This window comes from Mastomys coucha, unplaced genomic scaffold (genome assembly GCF_008632895.1).
Source record: "Mastomys coucha isolate ucsf_1 unplaced genomic scaffold, UCSF_Mcou_1 pScaffold20, whole genome shotgun sequence".
Lineage (NCBI taxonomy): Eukaryota > Metazoa > Chordata > Mammalia > Rodentia > Muridae > Mastomys > Mastomys coucha.
The window spans coordinates 78,831,119-78,853,047 of NW_022196903.1; the positions used below are offsets into that span (position 1 = coordinate 78,831,119).

Sequence of the window (21,929 nt, forward strand, 5' to 3'; positions counted from 1 at the left end):
CTGAACTCTCAGCATGTGGTAAAATGAGTCTGGACTTACTGATGCTTCTAGAATAAATCCAAGTGAATGCTGTCTGAAGCATGAAGGCAAACAAAAGCCTTGCAAACCACTGCACCTGCCCAGGTCTGTGGGCTTCCTGAGCTGCTCACTATACTCAACTAGGGGAGAAGACCCCAAAGGTCAACAAAGCGTCAAAGCATACCAGACTCAACCGTGGGGGTGAGTAGGAGGTAACTGGTAAGTGGAAGGGAGAGAGGGGCGAGGAGGGCTCTGCAGAGACACAGCCATGGAACGCTGGGTTGTCTGCAAGGTTCTATGAACTCCGTGGCACCTGCCAGTGGAGTCTAAGTGGTCCTAAAGAACAATAGAGAAAGAGGCAGGAGAGATAGCATGAGATCAGACCTTAGACTTCTCTTGGGTGACTGGACAATAATGTGCCCAAATGGTCCTGTGTTTGTGTGGGTCCCAGAAGGCAAAGGGTGGGTCAGGAAATCACTGAAGTACCACAGATACCCACCAGAGGGCACAGCTTTGTAAACTAAACATGGCTACCCAGTGGAAGTCTAATGTCTTCCCGCCTCAGCCAGCCTGTTCCTTGGCAATGAGCTCAGGGGCAAAAGAAGAAAGGTGAATGAGATAGTTGGTCAACATCCATCGCTCCTGTCAGCTCCAGCTGAGATGGAGGGGCCTATCTGCTAGGCCAGAGGTCAGGCCTAAGGCCTGAACTGTGTTTGCTAGGAACCAATGTGTTGGCTGCAAGGAACATTAGACCCTCTTCCTCCCAAGAACAGATTCAAGGCTGCTACTCGGGTCTGACTGGCCACTGCACCACCATGTGCAGGCTTCTGGAACACTTTGAATTTGGCTGTTGGGTCTCCGCCATGGCCCTTCCAACCCAGAAGTCACTTGAAGGGTAAGTAGTCTGATAATTGCCTGGACCAGGATTCATGGGTGCCACTATGTCCCAGCTAGCCTGGGGACCCCGAGGAGAACAGAAGGGCCTGGCTATGCCCTTGCTGAACAGCCAGCCAACCAGATTTTGTCTTACAGGAGGCAGGGTGCGCTCTGGATCACAATACTGACTTCATGTTGGCCAGAAACCAAGTATGAAGGTTGGTGGTAGATCTATGAGCTACCACTAATCTCCATTGTTCTTGGGGTGCCTGTGGGGAGACCTGCCTACCAAGGGAACAGTAACATTTTTCTCCCATCTAGAAGCTAAAACACTGCTTAGTTTTTCCCATCTGAGTAAGCCCCCATGGAAGCATGATGACAAAAGGGCCTTTGTTAATAGACGTGTGTAAACCTGGGCTGCAGTGCACAGGCTCTGCCCTTGGCTTCAGTGTGTGCTCAGTTTCCCCATCTGTAAAATGGGGCTGAACTAGCATAGTGCCAGCACTCTGTAAGGATTGGCCATTGTTACTACTTGAGTGGCTGGTTACTAATCTGACCATCAGGGGCGTGTAGAGTTGCCAGCATGCAAAGAGAACCAGAAGGTTCCGGGGCCTCTCCCTGCAGGCAAATGCTGCATCCAACATAGAAAGAACCACTAGGGGAATGCATGGAGGTCTGCATTGTTCCTGAAGGAAAAGCCACTGCAGCTCAGGCTTAGCTGAAGAGGAAAGAATCGATAGGGGACAGGACCTGAAAGTATCTCTGTCATCAGGCTCCACCAACCTAGCCCTGACCAGTTGCCCATGTCAGCCCTGAGTCTTCCTCCCCAACCCCAGGTCCATCACCACCCAGGAACAAGTGGTCAGTGGGTTGCATCTGCCACCTCCAATTTCTGCCTAAGACCTTGCAATGGCCAGTCTGGGATTCCTGGTGGGTATTCATGGCCCCTGGTGGCCCCTGATATCCACTACTGTTTTCATCAGCATTACTCTCTATATAGCAGACACACTTCCGAGTGTCCAGAATCTGTTCCTGTCTTTCTGCATGCCTCTTATCTGCTGTGCCCTCTCTCTGAGACATCCACCCCTGCCTTCTGTTGGTTTTCTCCATCTGTCCCATGTGTCAGTCCTGTGACTGAGTTAGACACCTCAGGGTCAGCACCACCATGGCTCTGCCTGCCTCATTGCTCTCCACCCACACTCCCAGCATCCTGAAAGCTATATCAGGCTACAGCCCAGGCTCCCGCAAAGCGTCTGGCCCATCACAGACCTTGCAGAAGGAGTCAGGAGCCTGCCTGATCTCTCCCTGCACAGAGACAGTGATGGCCAGCCCAGAAGCTTCCACACGAACTCCAGAACAAAAACACAAAGAAGACAGAGAGAGGTTTCCTTTGTTAAAAGACAGCAAACTGTTAGGTTTTCAAAAATAACTTAAGACGGGATTTCTTTTTTATTCTAAAGCAAGAGCCCCAGACATTGCCAAATCTATTTACAGGGGGCCCAGAGAGGCTTCTCACCCCAGCAATCCTGGGCCCAGCATGAGGCTTCATTTGGGGGAGTGCCTGATTGGTGAGGGGGTGCTGGTGGCCAAGGCCAAGGGCTCTTCTGAAAGAGAGACAGGGCTCTGCAGACCCCACAGAGGCCGCACCTCAGCTCAGCTTCAGCTCAGCTTCGTCTCTGGGACCGGCTCTCAGCCCATCAGGCGCCATCCAGCCACCTGCTTGTAGGGACTCGTTTTAATTAATGCCAGAACTGGGCCAACCACTGGGGCCGTGACACTTGTTTGCAGGTCATCTGCTCCTAACAGGCTCGCCCTGGGAGGGGATTTGTCTCTAATTGAAGCCGAAATCAGTTAATGAGGCCTCAGGGCCTGGGGTTCCAGAGAACAAGGGAGAGGAAAATAAAATCAAGCCTCTGTCTTTGGCAGTTTTGTGATTTATACACACAAAAGAAAAGAAAGCAAGCTGCCGATTTTCCAAGTCAGGAACTCCACTCCATCTGCCCGAGTGAGCCCCTCGCCGTATGAAGTCGTCAGGCAGAGGGGCATGCCACTGCTAAGGCTCAGGCTCCCGGAGAGGAGAGGAGGGGCCTCTCAAGGCCAGCGATCAATCAGCAGCCTAATTAATAGGTATTTATGGCACAGGGCTCTATGGTTCCCTCTGTGGGGTATGAGACAGATGCCTGTTCCTAGCTAACTTGTAATCCACCTCGGGACAATGAGAGGACAGGGTGTGACTGAGTGCGGGAAGAATGGGAATTTTCTGGAACTTAGGTCAAGGAAAATCTCCTCTGGGGAGATCTGGAACTAAGCAAAGACTAGGAAGCAGGGGGTGTCTCCATAATGCAAGCCCCAAGTTCCAAGTAACTGCCAGCTTCTGTGTTCCTCCACCAAACAATCTGAGTGAGGTACAGGCCTGGAAAGTGTTGGGATGGAATGAATGGGACCCCGCCATTGGCAGGATCCTAAGGACTGAAACTCAGAGAGGCCAGAGTTTTCATAAGCTGAATTCTTGAGCCGCATGCTCAGTGAGAAGGTACCAGGGCAAGGACCTTTTCACTCAAACCTTTCCCTGTGCTGCCCCGTCCTCCTAGGACCTTCTGCTTCATCAGAGCATCTCTAGGAAGAGAAAGACTGTTGAAGCAGCTGAGCTAGGGAGGCTCTGAACTCCTCTTCCATTACAGAGCAAGAGGGTGGTGAGGGAGCCCTCTCCTCTCTTAGGAGCCCAGGCCTCAGCCCAGCAGAGTCAGGCTGCCCCAATTTATCTGACTCTCAAACCAAGTACCTTTCAGGGTTGCAAGTCTAGCACATTGGCAGTTTCTCCAGAGTGAGCCATCTACACCGGTCTGGCTGCATATGGCTTCTAACTGGCAGCAAGGCATTCAGGGAACGAACAAGATCGCGGGCACAAAAAGGGATGCCCCACTTTCACTTGGAGGTGGCTTGATCTACGTGGGAGTAAAATAAAAGGGGCTGCTTGAGGACAGCCCTGAAGCTCTACTTTAGAGGAACGGCAGTAGCAATGACTGGGTAGGATGAATGGTTTACCACACAGTGTGTACAATTATAGATAGTGATAGAAAAGATAAGGAAAGGGGTGTTATCAAAAGATTTGTACATGTGAATTCTTTCATTATGTTTTCTTTCATTTCAATTTTTTAAAGAATGGTGTGTGTGTGTGTGTGTGTGTGTGTGTGTGTGTGTGTGTCTGTGTGCTGGGAGTTATAACTGGGAGTTATACATAATTGTGAGCCACCACATGGGCACTGGGAATCAAACCCAGGTCTCTGGAAGAGCAGCCAGTGCTTTTGACTATCAAGCCATCGTTTTCGTTAAGACAGGGTCCCAGGTAGCCCAGGCTGGACTCCAACTCACTACATACCTGAGGATGATTTTGAGCTTCTGATTCTCCTGCCTCCACAAGTGCTGGGTACAGGTATGGACCACCACAACCTATTTTATGTGGTGCTGGGGATTAAAACCAGACCTTGGTGCATGTTAGACAAGCCCTCCACCAGCTGAGCTGCATTCCCAGCCCTGATGTGTACTCCCCCTTTTCCTAACAATGAATGCATTTGTTGTGTTACTAGTGACAGAGATGGCAGTTGGGAAAGGCACTTTGCCCTCAGGAGTCAGTTGTAGGAAGCTACTCTATCAGAGATCCAGAAAGTGCCATCCATTCAAGGTTATGATGGAAGTTAGACAAGGTCTCAGAGGCTTGATTCTTTACTCTGGCTGTGGCCCACATCTTCTCTGCTGTCTGCTTGCTGCCCCCACCCGAGAACCATAAGTCCCACTTTTATTCAGGCAATTTGCAAATTCCTGTAACTGAATTCCAGCAAAGGCTCAACTTGAAGAGCTTTATAAGCCTTCCGGGGAGGCAGCCGAGTGACCCTCCAAGCAAGCCTGAAGAGACTGCATAGAGGCGAGGCAGTTCTATCCCCAGTCCCACTGGATGCCAACAGCCTTCTCTAAGAACCAAGACCAAGAAAACCACACACAGTCTTTACTCATGGAACATCAAGCTGCAGAGGGTTGCTGTCCAAGGACCCCTAGATCAGTCAGGGAGAGGAAATTCATGGAAATTCATGGATCCAGGAAGTTTAGAAACAGTGAAATGGAACCGTAGACAGCTGTAGACTGTGCACCAGAGGCTGCTCTAAGGAAAATACTGCACTGGGAAGACAAATAGCAAACCTGCTCTAAAGAGTCCTGGGTGCAGGGACAGACAGGGATAGGTGGCCGCCCCCCCCCACCTCCACCCCCCACCCCACCCTGAAATCCACACCTCCATCCTCCCCAACACCCTGGAGTACCAATTTGTGTTCTTGCTATCAGAGCCTCTTCTCTGCCTAGAGAAACATCTGGGCCTCCCCTTGCAGACCCCATTCCCCACAGGCTGGCCTACCCTGGAGCAGGGTAGGAGTTACTCACAGCAATGGAGACAGCACTGATGACGGCTCCCAGGTAGCCCTGGATGAACTTGGATGCAGGTGAAGGCTGGAAGACAGGCAGAAAGGTAGACATACTGGTGTCCAAAGCTTCCATGTTCTGCTCTGGCCAGCAAGAAGCAGTCCCTTGGGAAGCCAAAGGGGCAGGCCTCCCTCAGCAACCTTTAAAGTAGACTATACAAAGCAGGGGCAGGTATAGCTGGGCCCCTTTACTTTTGCCCTGTTCTAAAAAGATCTGAGCAGACACTGCTGGCTGGTAGTGGGAAACAGCAGGGCCCCACACAGGTCCTTTATGTCCAGGCTGTTCAGGGTATCATCTAAAGGGGGTTGTGCTGTAAGCAGGTGTTTCAGCCTGGCACACTGTCTATGTGGGATAGCATTGTCTCGCCAGCTACAGTCAAGCTGGGTCTTTTAGCCCCACCCTCACCCCAGCCCAGGACTCAGGACACTTCACTGTCAGTATGTTACTGTCACCCAGTATTTCCACAGAACAAAAGATCTTAAGTCCCAACATTAAAAAAAAAAAAAAAAAATCAAGAAAGAAAGAAAAACTGAAGAACCTATCTCGGCTACAATTGCAGTTTGGAGATAGCTGTTTATAAGGTTAAAGGAAATAACTGAGTAGGGCCATATTAGTGAAACCTGCCAGAGAGTCTAGATATGCAGAGTTAGATGAAGGGACATCCTTCGTCTCTGGTCCTTCAAGTTCCTATTGCACAGGCCAGCTCCTAACTCTTCTCTCTTTGCCACTGCTGAAAAATATTAAGAACAACCCCTCAGAGGAGAACCCAGATTTCTCTGGATGTGAGAAGGGACCAGAAGGAAAGGTGGCCTTGTCACAGATCAGCTTGTGTGATCAGTATCCTAGGAGCTGGGGACACTGAGCTGGCTTCTGGGTAAGGTTAGGGAAACTCAGTCCTCGGGATGCTGAAACATTCCAAATCCAATATCTGAGCGCACCAGCTTCTCCAGCTGTGCCTGGAAGCCAGCAGAAGCCATTCCGACAGACCTTTATTTCACCTGCCTCTTGCAGGGCCTTTCCCAGAGGGTTCTGCTGACCCGTGCCAAGCAAGCCGAGTGCTGCCTGACTGTGTGGATGGCAGCATGAGCTAGCACCCAAAGAAGGCAGTGCTTGGCACCAATGTCAGAGCGCTTGGCATGGCATGTCAGAGAGAATGACCAGGTCGCTCCCACCTAAACCTACCAGGAGCAGAGAGGGCCGCGGCACTCACCTTGGTAGCATTGCGGTTTGCATAGTTGACACAGGCATTATGGCTCTGGTTCAGCCACTGAGGGCAACAAGGAGAGAAATGAGGGAAGTAGGGTCGCCTCCATGGAAGACCCCACCTCCACTCCTGCCAGAAGTCACGGGAATCGGCTCTATCTGTATACAGAGGTGGGGACACTGCGGTGACTTCTAGGGGAGCTTGGGGTGGGGAGATACAGTACTCAAGATGCTGACATCACTTGGCTGCAAGATCTGAATATGCAAACTGTCCCAGAAGAGTCCAGAAGGTAGAAGAATTCACTTCCTACACAGCCTCCTTGATTTGATTCCTCGTTACTCACCAGAAGCTCTGTCAGAACCAACAGGTGTTTCTTGCTGGTAAGTAAGACCAGATTTAGGGGAAGCTGGTACCAGAAAGAGGCTCTAGGCCTCTGGTCATTGACCACAGGTCAAGCAACTGATGGACAGAAAGAATTGCCACTCACAGGCTATCATGTTCCAGGTGGGGGTACCTGCCTCCCACACCTCCACCTGAAGGTTAAAGGGACACAGAATGCTGGCATCACACTGGGGTGTTTGAGGCCTTTCAACAGAATCAAGGTTTTAGAAGTTTATAGGTTAGTGCTCAGGGATAGGAGCACTTGACCCAGAGGCCTGAATACAGCAGGAGACCATGAGGGGGGAAAGTTCTATACCAGTGTGTGTGTGTGTGTGTGTGTGTGTGTGTGTGTGTGTGTGTGTGTGTGTGTGTGTTTGTGTGTGTGTGTGTTTATATGTGTGTGCATGCATGCATGTGTGCTTGTGTGTGTATGTGTGTGTGTTTGTGTGTGTGCATGTGTGCGTGTGTGCGTGTGTGCGTTTGTGTGTGTGTGTGTGTGCGTGTTTGTGTGTGTGTGCGCACAGACTCTTACCTGCCAGAAGACAGTAGATGCCAGTGTCTGGTTAGGCAAGAGAAGTCCCACCACCTAGGAAAGCGAGAGGGGTAGGTTGAGGAAGGCAAGAGAGATAGATGCCCAATGCTTTTGTTCTGGTTTTTCTATATCCAGGCTGACCTGTAATGCACTATGTAGCCCAGGCTGTATTTGAAATCACAGAAAACCTCCTGCCTCAGTCTCGTGAGTGCTGGGGTTACAGGTGTGTAGACCACACCTGCCTCAGTCACTTGTGAGTGGGATTACAGCTATGTAGCACCACCCTATGATTTTGCAAAGCAAATGTGTACAGCCATGGACAAAGGGAAACTCTATGGACACTGGGGTGGTCTGGTATGCTGATACATAGAGATGGCCACAGTGAGATGCAAGAAAAACAAAGTGCAGAACTACATTACCATGCAAAAAATTATAGTTGTCTACCCAATACACACGCACGAAGCATCTATAGTTAGCAGGATTAGCTGTGGGCTTTTATGAAAGTAATTCCAGACTACCTTCTCATAGTCTTACAACTCCTGCCTTTTAAACAATGGATTTTATTTATTTCCATAACTGGAGGGAACAATAAAAACAAGCAAGCAAAAGGAATCCTGTCCCTTCTCCTTGGGTAGACTGAACGCTTTTCCTATAGGATATTTGTGAGAATTAAATAAGCTCAAAGTCCTTCAAGGGATTCATACATAGAATTTTTGGAAATGTGTCTTCACTAAGCCTTCATCAAAAGGAAGCTGTCAGTTATGGTTAACTGAACGACTGGGACACGGGAGTTTAATAAGCAGTGGTTTCCATGGGAGTTAGACTGTCCCCTGGGGTCATGTGCTAAAGGCTTAGTTGTCAAGGGCACTATAAAGCTCACCCCTGAGTCCTTAGGGGGTACAGCCCCGATGGAGGAAGTGGGTCTCAGGGGTAGCACCTTTAAGGCATGTCCTGTCTTTAGGCATTTCCCCTCATGCATGGTCTCCATCTCCTGTCCACCGTGAGGTGAGCTGCTTTGCTCAATCATGCTTCCTGCCAGTGCTCTGCCTCTTCTCAGGCCTAGAAGCATCAGAAGAACCAAGTGGCCATGGACCTGCCTCTGAAACCATGAGACAAATGGCTTCTCCTTTGCACTGCGTTTTGTTACAACATGGGAAGCTAACATATTGAGTGAATGAATGGATAAACGAATACACTAAGTACACCTTTACACCCATTATGCCTCAAACCCAAAGAGCACCTGGAACCTACACTTGCCGGCTACCTTTTAAAAATATTTTATAATTTATTTATGTGTATGTGTTTCTGTGCATGGAGGATGGAAGAGGGCATGGGATGCCCCAGAACCAAAGTCCTCTGGCAGAGATTCCTAAGCCAGTGGCTCTCAACCTTCCTAATGCTACGATCCTTTAATACAGTTCCTCATGCTGTGGTGACCCCCCAGCCATAAAATTATTTTTTTTTGAGACAGGGCAGGGTTTTTCTGTGTCACCCTGGCTGTCCTGGAACTCACTCTGTAGACTAAGCTGGCCTCGAACTGAGAAATCCACCTGCCTCTGCCTCCTAAGTGCTGGGATTAAAGGCATACGCCAACACTGCCTGGCTCCATAAAACTATTTTTATTGTTACTTCATAACTGCAGTTTTGCAGCTGTTATGAATGGTAATGTAAATATCTCTGTTTTCCAATGGTCTTAGGCAACCCCTGTGAAAGGGTCATTCAACCCCAAAGGGGTCACAACCCATAGGTTGAGAACCACTGCATTAAGCCATCTCTAAAGATACACACACACACACACACACACACACACACACACACACTCATGCACGCACACTTTTTAAAACAGTTTTATGTGTCCTAAGATGGCCTTGTACTTGCTGTGTAGTGGAGAATAATCTTGAACTTCCTGTCCTGTGTCTACCTCCTAAGTGCCGGAATTGCAGGAAACAGTACCATGCTTAGGTGCTGTGGTGGTTTGAATGTGCTTGGCCCAAGGGGAGTGGCACTATTAGGAGGTGTTGCCTTGTGGAATAGGTGTGGCCTTGTTGGAGAAAGTGTGTCACTGTGTAGGCAGGCTTTGAGGGCTCCTAGCTTCAAGTTCCACCCAGTGCAGAAGAGAGCCTCTTCCTGGCTGCCTTTGGATCAAGATGTAGAATTCTCAGCTCCTTCTCCAGCACCATGTCTGCCTGGACACTACCATGCTTCCTGCCATGATGATAATGGACTGAACCTCTGAACCTGTAAGCCAGCCTCAATTAAATGTTGTCCTTTATAAGAGTTGCCTTCATCATGCTGTCTCCTCACAGCAATAAAACTCTAAGACGAGTGCTGAGGATTGAACCCAGGGTTTTGCATGCTAAGCAAGCACTGAGCTACATACATCTCCAGCCCTAAATGTGTGTGTGTCTGTCTGTCTGACTGTGTCTATACACACAGACACCAAGGCTCATACATTTGGAGGCCAGAGGACAACTTTTAGGAGTCAATTCTCACCTTCCATCTTGTTTTGAGGTGAGGTCTCTCTTGTCTCTATCCCTGCATTGCATACTCCAGGCCAACTAGCCGATAAGCTCTGGGCTATTCTCCTGCCTCCACTTCCTATCACACTATGGGAATGGTTAGGTTATAGATGCACGCGCAGTCTCCAGCTTTTTACATGGGTTCTGTGAATCCAGACTGGAGGAGCTGAACACGGGTCATCAGGCTTGTGCGAAATGTGCTTTATCCACTTCCACTGACTCATCTCCCTGGCCCTTCTGCTCTGTTTGAGACAGAATCTAATACAGCACAGGCTGGCTATGTCCTTTCTATGTAGTCAAGGGTGATCTTGGATTCATAATCCTCCTGCCTCTACTTCACATATTCCAGACTTACCAGCATGCACCACCATGCCTGGCTGATCTTGACACTTGGCCATCAGGGGCTTGTGTGAGTCTCTTAAGTCTACCTTTAGAGTGTTTGTGTGCAAAACAACATCTACCAAGCACAGCTACATATGGGGAAAATGTGCACAGCCATCCACATATTGACTTATTTATTATTCCTGTAGATAAAATGGCTCTTTGGCAAGAATTTCCGCAAGGAACAAGTATAAACATTCAATACTATGCAGTAAATCAAATTCTAGACATCCTTAGCAGCATTAGTAAATCATGTTTTAAACATTAAAATGTTTTAAAACAGTGAGCACACACGCACATTTATATTTATTGGCCCATATCAGTTTGAATAAAATTATAGAATGTAAAGCCATTCCTCAGCTCCAACAGGAGCTACACATACATGGTTTTTTTTTTCTTCTAGAATGAAATCTCTACTTGATTCTTTTGTGCAGTGGCCACTTACAACACTGAACTGAAATCCAGTCAGGAGCCCTTAGGCCTCGACTGCAGCTCTAGCCTTGTACTCTTGGATTCTTGATTCCTTCTGGAGTTGGACCTTTCTATCCTATAAGGAAAAGGATTGACCCTGAAGATCCCAGCTTAGTTCCACACACCCCCACCCCAGTGTGTGTTGTGTCTGGGTGTGTGTATTGGATATATACTTGTGTACACATGTGTGTGTATGCATGTGAAGGGCAGAGGGAGATTGTAGGATGTATTCCTCAATCACCCTCCATCTGTATTCATTATTTATTCTTTTTGTTTTTTTAATTTTTTCTGGCCCTGCTTTCTCTGGCCCCGCTCTGGCCATATTTATTTCATATATGTGGGTACAATGTCACTATCTTCAGGCACAGCAGAAGACAACATAGGATGTCCATTACAGATAGTTGTGAGCCACCATGTGGTTGCTGGGAATTGAACTCAGGACCGCTAGAAGAGCAGTCAGTGCTCTAAACTGCTGAGCCATCTCTCCAGCCCTCATTACTTATTCTTAATGCACATGTATGGGTGTTTTGCCTATATGTGTGTCTGTGCATTACTTATGTTCAGTGTCTGGGTTACCGGAAAAGGTTGTTGGATCTCTGGGACTGGAGTTAGAGATGGTTGTGAGTTGCCATGTAGTGGGAACCTAACTCAAGTCCTCTGTAAGAGTAGCCAGTGTGCTTAACCACTGGGCTATCTCTCCAGCTCCTTTTCCCTCCCCCCCCCCCCCCCGCCTTTATGCTTTGAGGCAGGCTCTCACTGAGTGAAGCTCTGGCTGGCCAACATACTTTAGGGATCCACCTGTCTCCATACTCCCCCTCTACCATGATAGGGTTACAGGCACACACCACTGTGCCTGGATTTTTCCACGGGTTCTGGGAATTCGAACTATGATCCTCATGCTTGTGCAGCAGTCATTTGCAGATTTAGCCATCTACAGGCTCCCCAGCTCAGTTTAAAAGTCTATTCTCAGGTTCCAACTATCTGGAGAGGCAATCCTACCCTCTATGAGGTGCCTATATAGTAGAGGCTCCCAAGGGACCCAGGCACTTTTCCTTCTTGACACAAAGAGAAGCTGAACCTAGAGTGATTGAGGAAAGGGTGGGGATGTCACATATTTACACACAAGCACATGAATGCTGCCTCTTAAAAACTGGGGCAATTCATACTGAGCATTTGCAAGTGTTTGGGTCACACAGCACTACGTACCCCCCCCCCATGGTTTTACATCATATTGTAAACTATGCAATACATCCCCACCTCCAAGTCCCAACTTCCTAAATGGCACTTGTTAAGCCACCAAGAATGTCCTCAGACACCATTACCTGGGACTCTGTGTATCACCAGGCTCCTGCTGTCCAGGATGGCCACTGCACTTTGAATTGTGGTATCCCTTCACTGAATCACCTCAGAAACACTTCCTGATTTCTAAGTCAGAGAGCACATGTTTGAGCAACTGGTTTGCATTGTCTTGCTGACCCTGGGATACTTACCTTTGCAAGACCATCAAGAGGCCTGGGCTAGGATCAATAAGATAGCTCCGTGGATAAAGTGTTGGCCATCCAAGCCTGACATTCCATCCCTAGAAGCCACTCTCTGTCTCCTTAAAGTTGTCCTCAGACCTCCACACATACATGGTGTTATACATATGCATACACACACACATACACACACACACACCACCACCAACAACAACAACAACAACACAAATAAATAAAATAAAAAGAAGTTCTGGCCAGCTCCCTCTGCCCACAGTTCTCATGGGTACAGACCCACAGTGCTCATGTTCTGTGTCCGTTCTCAGCCTCACCATCTTCCCTTTGCTACCTTCTTTGGGTATCATTTTATCCTATAGTATGCCTTTTTGGAAAATGACACATAATCTTTTCTAGAACAATCCAGAGCCCTGAATAAACTTGCACCTAGTTATGTCAGATATACCCCCAATACACAGGACTCTGTGTTGGACAACCCTGGCTGCCTGTTGAACACAGACCTGGTGGTGTCCACAGCAGTGCCTCAAAACACTGGAACTTCTCCATGCTTCTCATCACCTTGTCAGGTGATCTGGACAAGCATGTGCCACTTACCATGACCCTTACAATAACGAGGACCCTATAAAATAGAGACGGCCTGCCTATTTGGCTGAAGCTTTGAGATGTGTGGGGAATCTATCCGAGACTTTATCGTAAATTGGAGAGTCAGGTCTCTCAGTCTCCAGCTTGTCTCAGTGAGCACAAAGGACAAGGGGGTTCAGTTAGCACTCTCGCTGGTTGATGGGGCATAGAATATGTAGTGTGGGCTTCTAGCACAGCAGAGGTGGGCCTAATGGTGAATGTGATGGTTAATCTTCATTGTCAACTCGACTGATGGAATTTAGGATGACACACACCTCAGGGTGCTTCATGACAGATTCCAAAAAGATTTCACTGAGGTGGGAAGACCCACTCTGGATGCAGGCAGCCCCATCCCATGAGCTGGAGTCCTGAACTGAAGAAAAAGCAGGGAGCCGGCTGAGCACCTGCATTCATGTATGCTTCCTGACAAGTAGGTGTAACAAGGCCATCTCCATTCCAGCCGCCGTGACCTCGCACCGTGAGGGACAGTGTCCCCAAACTATAAGCCAAAAACAAATCCTTCTTTACTTATTATGTCTATACAGAAGTTTTGTCACAGAGAAGAGAAAATTAACCAAAATACCCCCTAACCACAAAACACAAAGACCAGACAAGACAAGAAAAGCTAGGCAGGTCAAAGAGGTACTTTGGAATGAGCAAGGCTGATGGACTCTAACGTCCAAACAGGACTTTAGAAAAGCCAGGCTCAACTATTTGCAAGCAGAAGTCGACTTCTGCTAAGGGAGATGTGTGTGCGTGAGTGCATGCATGTCTGCGTGTGTTTGTGTATGTGTGTCAGGAGCCAGGCAGCTGAGGCAGCGGGACAACAGAGCCACTGGCCTGACAATGAGAAGAATGTCCTAGAAATCGACAAAAAACAGTCTAGAGAGGGTAAGGATGGGAGACCAGGGACACCAAAGAGCCCGCTGGGTCCCTGTGGCCAGGCGGGGCCCAGAGCACATGGTGCCAGCCTCGTTCCCTATTAGCAAAGCACTGCACCATCTGTACAGTCCCAGGAGCAGGAGCAGGCGTTTTATAACTTCCTTTTCTTTTTCAGTCTACATTAAAAATAAATGTTCCCTTCAGCTCTCAGATGTATATCTCTAGTGCAACCTGCCCACATTCCCTCCTGCTGCCCTTTCCAGAACATGGCAGGGGAAGGGAAGGAAGAGATGGAGAGAGGGAGCCAGTCCACCCGGCTGATGCCAGTGGATCACACCTCTTCTAAGAGGGAAGCGCGGCAGGCATGGCCACACATGGTGGAGGGTGCCCAGAATGCATGGGGACCAGGGAAAATGGAAGTGGAGGAAATGGGAGCCAACAGCCAGGCTTGCTTCCCGCCCCCACCCTCCCGCGCTGCAGGACCTTGGCCAAATCACACATCCCATCTTTGCATTTATAGTCCATGCAGTGGCTGGAGTCCCCTCTGCAGCTCCAGCCCTCTGGTGGCTGTCCTCCCTGCACATCTCTCTGTACCTCCCATCATGTGTCTGCTGTGGACCTAGTGATCATCAGACTCTGGGCCAAGACTGAGCCAGGTTAAGTTCCTTGAGTTCCTCCCCCTGCCTTCACCTGTTAAATAAAGGACCAACCTGGCATCTCTCAGGGGCCACATCTCTCAGAGCAGCACAGACAAAATCTGGCTCAGTGTCTGGCACACATCCCTGGATGTCAGGTAGTGGTATGGTCCCTCCTCCAGTCTGGTTTCTCTTAGTCTTGCCTAAACACACACACACACACACACACACACACACACACACTTTCTTTGAGCCTCACAGCCTGCACCTTACAAACATAAATTTTTGTGTGCGTATGCATGTGTTCGCGTATGTGTTCATGTATATGTTCATGTGGGTGCACATGCATGTACAAGCCTCTGGAGGCTGAGAGGAGAAGGGGTCAGCCAGACGCAGAAGACCATAGATACACAACAAGAAAGAGAAGGTCCTCTAGAGGTTGACCTCAGCTAACTAAGAGTCCCTAAGAATGTATGCAGAGTGTTTGTGTCTGGACCACAGCACGGCTGTAGCCTTCACGGGGGCAGGGGGGGCTCTAGGGACATCGAGTGCAGAGCTATGCTAATGTTGCTACTGGGATGAGCACCCCCTGCATCTCCATCTCTCACTCATGCCGTTGACTCCCACACAGCGCTGCTCAGCGCCCCACACACCTGGGCTGGGGGTTGAAGAGGGAGCATTTGTGTTGCTCTAAAGGACAGAGTAGAGAATGTATTACATGAGTAGCTCCCACCTGGAAGACGGTTCAAAGGAGAACTCACACCTTTATTCCATCTCTCCTTTAGTGTCCTAACTGCTGTAGACAGATACGTTCTTCTGGGCTTTTTTTGTTTAGTTGGTTGCTTTTGTTTGGTTTGGTTTTTCAAGATGGGGGTTTCTCTGGGTAGCGTAGCTATCTTGGAACTCACTCTATAGACCATGCTGGCCTCGAACTTAGAGAGATCTATCTGCCTTCTGCCTCCCAAGTGCTGGGATTAAAGGCATGCATCACCACCGGCTGGCTGACAAGTTATTTTTTTAAAGACTTATTTGCATTTGTATTTATGTATATGTGTGTGGGTATGTGCACATGAGTGCAGGTGCCCACAGAGGCTAGATATAAAGGCTTTGGATCCCCTGGAGATTGAGTTAAAGGCAATTGTGAGCTGACCAGTGTGGGTGATGGGAACTGAACTCAGGTCCCCTGGATGAGCAGTCAGTGCTGGCTGTTAGCCAGTGAGCCATCTCCTGGGCCCAAACAAGCCCTAATCTGGGAAAACAACACCTTCAACACCCTAGTCTTCAGGCTGAGAGTGTTACCTGAGCCGCTGAAGTCGTGGGTAGAAGAGAGCACAGGCCAAGCAAGGCCCCAATAACTGGTCTTGGAGTGACCTGAGCAGCCCCTAAGCCTTGCTCATTCCCACATCACTCTCAGAAGAGAACTTTGTATACCACTCAAAACATACATACATATATACATATACACACATACATACATACATACATGCATGCATACACACATACATATATACTATACATACGCGTGCACGCACGCACACACTTGTGTGAGCAACCAGAGGGCATTAATAACCCTCACAGAGGAGTACCTGCTTTTGATACCTTCCCTTCCTTACCACCCCCACATCCTGTGTGTGTGTAGGGAGCTGGAGAGATGTCTCAGTGGTTAAGCACACTTGTTCTTGCAGAAAACCTGCCTTCAGTTCCCAGAACCTACATGGTGGCTCACAACTGCCTGTAACTCCAGGTATAAGGGATAGGATGCCCTCTTCATACTATGCATGCAGGTGAAACATACACATAAAACAGGAATAAACAAATCTAAGGGGAGGCACTAGGGAGATGGCTTTGTTGGTAAATGGCTCACTGTACAAGCACGAGGCCCTGAGTTTGACCCCCAGCACTAAATAAATGTCGGATGCATCAACTCGTGCTTCTCATCCCATTGTTGAGGAGGAGACAGGAGGAGTCTGGGGGCTCAACAGCCAGCCAATCCAGACAATTGGTGAGCTCCAGGTTCAGGGAGAGACACTGTCTCAGAGTAAGGTAGAAAACAAGGAAGACAGCCGATGTCAACCTCTGGCCTCTGGACACATGTCTGTACAGCAGCACATATGTGTACACACACAGACACACACACACACACACAAGATCTAACTATTGGGTGAAACATTTTTGAGCTTCACCACAGGGTACCACCAAATTATCCCAACTGGGGAGAAAAACGATAGGAACAACTATCCTTGACCCTTCACCGTCACTTAGCTCAACACCCATCCTACTACTTGGCTCTCCAATCCGGTCGAAGTTCAGTTCCTTTGCAGGTTCCCATCACCCTCACCTTCCTCCTTGTGTCACCTCAGCTGACTCCACGTTTGCACAGTCCGGTTCCCCTGAACCTCCCTCAGCCTTGGAGGTGAGCAACCAGAGGGCATTAACAACCCTCGCAGTGGAGCACTATGAGAGAGTACCTTCCCTGATACCTTCCCTTCCTTCCTACCTCCACACCACCCCCACATCCTCAACAGCTGCCTCTCACAGACCTGCCATGGTCTGTGAAAATTTGGCAGGTTTTTTTTGTTTTGTTTTGTTTTTCTTGTGCTTTGCCTCCACCTTCTGATTTATATGGCCAATGATCTGAAAAGCAACACTGTGGTGTATCAGGTTATCACTACTATATAAAGCAGTGGTTCTCAGCCTTCCTAATGCTGTGACCCTTTCATACAGTTCCTTGGGTTGCAGCGACCCCCTAAACACAAAATTACTTTCGTTGCTACTGCTTCGTAACTGCTATAATTTTGCTACTGTTACGAATCATAATGTAAATGTCTGTGTTTTCCAATGCACTTAGGCGACCCCTGGGAAGGGTCATTTGATCCCCAAAGGTGTCACAACCCGTGGCTTTAAACCCTGTACCCTTTAAAGGCCGCAGGCATCTCCAGAAGTAGCTGTTGTCGAGACTAACCCTGGTTGGTGGCGTCTGGCTTTAACTGCACTGACACCTCTCGCATGGTATGGATGGGGTCAAAACAATCATTATTTGGTGACACGGGAGGTGGGCAGCGAGGAGCTGGAATGAGGATTAGGACACAGGAGAAAGCAGCTCTTGTTAAGAAGGACTCAGCCTGTCAGTAAAGCCCTGGGACACGGACAAACCCTGATAGAAAGTAAAAACCCTTCACCCCTCCCATACAGTAGAGATTCAGTGATCTCATGAGCACCCTCTGAGTCTTGGGGTTTCTATACCCACGGGAGCATCCAGGGCAGTAAGAGAAAGCTCAGACTGTGTAACCCAAGCTTATACTGTCCCAAAAAAGTTAGAATCTGTGGCCAGAAAGGTAGCTTAGTTGGTATAGTGCTTGTTTGTTTTTTTTTTGGGGGGGGGGGACATAAGGAGAATACGGTGGTGCACATTTGTAATCCCAAGACTCAGGAGGTGGAGGCAGGAAAATCACAGATTCAAAGCTGACCTCAAGTACATATCAAAGTTAGTCTGGGCCACATAAGACTTTATCTTAAAAAATGAGAATTGGTATATAGTTCATTTATTTTAAGCCAAGTGTAATGGTATACACCTGTAATCTCTGCACTTGCGTCCTTCATCCCTTCTGAGATTTGAAACTTCCATACTGGATGGAAATGCAGAGCTGAGAAGGGAGGTACAAATGTACCCAGGGGGCATAGGCCATGAGGCACTGAGCTCCTGGCACATGCAGGGCACAGGCAGAAGAGTTGAACAGATCCCAGGGTAGGGAGTCCTGCCTCTTTTACTATGGGCTCATGGGAAGGACAGTGTTCCATACTACAGTGGGAAGCTGAGGAAAGAGGTATTCACTGGAGGATGCATCACCATGGTGGGGGCTTCTTGGAGGACCCTGAAAGGATAGAGACTGGGCCACAGCAGCCGCAGAAGTGGCCTGGACACACTGTCATAGCATCGCGCTTCTGTATAAATTGGGATCTTTTTGCCACACACGAAAGTGGGGGAAAGTTCCCATCTTTAAATGTTAAGCTTAAAATAAGCCCCGACACGGGTGCCAGTGGATCTGTGAAATCTGCTGACTAAACTGGCACCAGTGCCTGTAAGAGAACCAGCTCGTCCCTCTGAGCCCTGGGGTAGGAGTGAGGTTACTCTCGGGGTAAGCATGAGGGTATGGGGTTGAGCAGGGATGCTCATGTAGGCAGGAGGCTGCTTGGACGTGACATCTCAAAACTTCTCAGCTGAGGCACCTGCCAGCCTTCCTCACCCCTTCCCTTCATCACTCAGGGGCCCAGTTCCTAGCACATTCGCTGGCACCCTCGTTTCTATTTCAGTAAGCGTTTTCAGTGGCTTCTACTCGAGTATATTTCTTACTCACTCTGACCAGAGGCTTCATGAAGGTGTGGACTGGAACCTTCCGGCCCCTTTAGGACCAGTAACAAAGGAATGCTCAGGGATGTCGGGCAACAGCAGGGCATTAGAGGGGCTACTGTGGTTGAGGGGAGCCAGGCTGCGAGTGCTGGACAAGTCCTGCTCCTTCCATAGAAGGTGAGGTTTTAATCTGGTGGTGGCCAGAGTCAAGAGTGGGACCTGTAAACTGCCACCCTGCGGGCTATGTCCAGGCACAGGGACGGATGGCCTTGGGTTTTCCATATCCTCAGGCTCAACTGGAGACTCACCTCTGACCCACTGCTCTCAATCTTGGGACATGGCTCTCTGGGACTCAGAAGCAGGTCAGCTGCTGAGCCGTCTCCTGGGACATCATGTCTCAACGTGCTGCCTGTTTTGCCTCTGTGGAGAGACCACGCTGCTTCTCTAAGGTGTGCTGTCTCCACACTGTGTGTGCTAACTCAGAGATTCTTGTTCATGGGCTCTGAGGACTGGGCCATTCAACACATCTGCTTTCACGGCGCACAGTGCACAGTGCGCAGCAAAGGAGATCAGCAAGCCTGGACACCAACAGGGCCTCAGTTTCCTGCACCAATGGGTTTGTCTGGGTTGTGAGCGGAGCACCTCAGCAGCACTCTGGTTAAACCCTGTCTCAAAACATTCAAAACCGCAACAAGACAGGGCGACACTCTTAGCTTTGTTGATTTGTTCTGGCTGAGAGCAGTCACTGACTGCTAAAAATCCAACTAGTCACTCAATGGGTCATGAGCCCATAGCCACCAGTGAGTGACCAACTCAGATGCCCAGGTTTTGGCTTGATAATATTGCCAAATGGTGTATCGATTGTAAGTGTTTATAAGAATTATTATGTCAGAGCCGAAGAGATGGCTCAGTCAGTGAGGTGCCTGCCTTACAAGCATCAATCCCACCAGAACCCACTTTAAAAAGAAGCAGGGTTGGGGTGTGGTGTGACACATGCTTATCTCAGTACAGGGGGATTGAAAGCAGGAGGATTCTTGGAGCTCATTAGCCAGCCTAGCCTGCTTGGTGAGTGCCCGGCCACTGAGGGACCCTGTGTTAAAAAACGAAATGGATGGCACCTGAGGAACAACACTTGAGGTTGTCTTCTGGCCTACACATAGACACCCATATGCACACTCACATGTGCAAACATAAAAATGACTCTGGCAGACTTTGATATGCCTACCTAACTATTCTACTCTTCTTTCTCATTCATAAAAATCTCTGTCTGATTGAGAGTCAACTATGTAACAGCTTAATTCCCTATGAAATGCCACTGTTGTATGGGACGCCCAAGGAGACTCCTTGGCAACAGACGACCCAGTTCACTCTTCCCTCATTCTCCTCTGAAATGTGCACAGGATATGATCATCCAGCAGCTATCATGACAGCTGTGAAGTGACATGGACATTAGAAACAATCCCTGACAATGAACAGTGGCAGCAGAAGACCCCGGGTTCCTGATGGCCTTGGGCAGTTCTAACCACATCCAAGCTTCTTTGACATTCAAGAGAAATACCATTGTTTAAGACATGATCATTCTGAATTTTCTACAATATGCAGATGATCCCACACTTAACTGATAACAGTTAGTTATGCCACCACCACCACCACAAAACACCCAGGCACAATAAATTTTAAATGACAGAATTACAGAGGTCATGCTCTCTGAAAATAAGATTAAGCTATAATAATAACAATAAACTGACAGTGTTTTAAAAGGAGTCCTTTAATCACAATAAGGGGCTGGAGAGGGCTCAGCAGTTAAGAGCAGGTACTGCTCAGAAGGGGCCTAAGTTTGATTCCCAGCACCCACACCAGGCAGCTCACAGACTCCTGTAATTCCGGCTCCAGGGGATCCCATGTCCATTTCTGGCATCTGCACATACCTGCACACACATGTGCAAATCCATACGCAAAAGCATACGATTAAAAATAAAATAAATCCTGGTGCTGGAGATATGGCTCAGCACTTAGGAGCGCACACTGCTCTTGCAAAGAAGCCAAGTTCAGTTCCAGCGTTGCACTAGGCAGCTAACAATCACCTGTGACCCCAGCTACAGCGAAGTCTGACACCTCTGACACCTCTGGCCTCTGCGGTCACCCAGACACATGTGCACACACACACACACACACACACACACACACACACACACAAAATTAAAGAGAAATCTTTTTTTTAAATCTCAACTAAGGAGTATTCAAAATTATCATAATTCCCAACTTATTTAGAAAACAATAATATAGGGTTACATTATATATCTCTATACCAGAAAACATACAATACTGGTATCTTCCAGAGGCAAGTCACAGCTTACATACTTTCATTAGAAGCAAAGAATGAGCAATCAAGATAAAAAGGGAAAAATGCAGGCTGGGGCCTTAGAAGCATGGCTCAATGGGCAAATGTGCTTGCCGCCAAGACCCAGGGCCTGAGTTCAAACTTTGGAACCCACCTGATGGAAGGAGGGAAACTACTCCATCTACGTGCCATGGTGTGAACATACATACACCACCACCACCACCACCCCCCAAAAAAACCAACCCAGTAATAAAAATACTTTTTTAAAGAATACCAGGCCAGAAATGTAGTTCAGTTAGTAGAGTATTTGGCTCACATACACAAAGCCTAGATTCTGCCCCCAGAAACACAGGAAGCAGGTGTGTCAATGCATGCCTCTGATTTCAGTTAAAGGCAGGAAGATCAGAAGTTCAAAGTCATCTTCAGCTACTTGGCCAACCTGGGCTACTCTGATGTGCACTCTACCAACTGAAACCTTTCTTTCTTTTCTTTTTTCCTTCTATTTCATTTTCTTTTTTGAGATATGGTCTCGCTGTGTTGATCTGGAGTGTGCCCTAAGGACCTGTGCTTCTGTTTGTGTTGTTTGAATTCAAAGCTAATACAATCATGAATTGATTATATAAATATTTTCTTTTTAAATTGTAATAATTCTTAGTCAAAGGCTCATGTATCTTAGAGCTTTGAACTCTGTGTAGTTGAAGCTGGCCTTAAACTTCTGATCCTCCCGTCCCCACCTCCAAAATGCTGGAGGCATGTG

General features: G+C 48.3%; 1 protein-coding gene across 4 annotated transcripts in view; it reads right to left on the reverse strand.

Moving 5' to 3' along the window:
* Positions 1-21,929, reverse strand: part of Sfxn5 (sideroflexin 5) — a 120,682-nt gene that overhangs the window by 49,004 nt on the left and 49,749 nt on the right. For 3 of the 4 annotated variants that reach the window (XM_031382370.1, XM_031382368.1, XM_031382369.1), the window contains exons 7-9: positions 7,482-7,535; positions 6,575-6,631; positions 5,326-5,391 (exon numbers count right to left, since the gene is read on the reverse strand). In XM_031382370.1, the coding sequence (XP_031238230.1) occupies positions 5,326-5,391; positions 6,575-6,631; positions 7,482-7,535 (177 nt within the window). Of the gene's footprint in view, positions 1-5,325; positions 5,392-6,574; positions 6,632-7,481; positions 7,536-21,929 lie in introns of those variants that run through there. The other variant, XM_031382371.1, reaches the window with a different exon arrangement.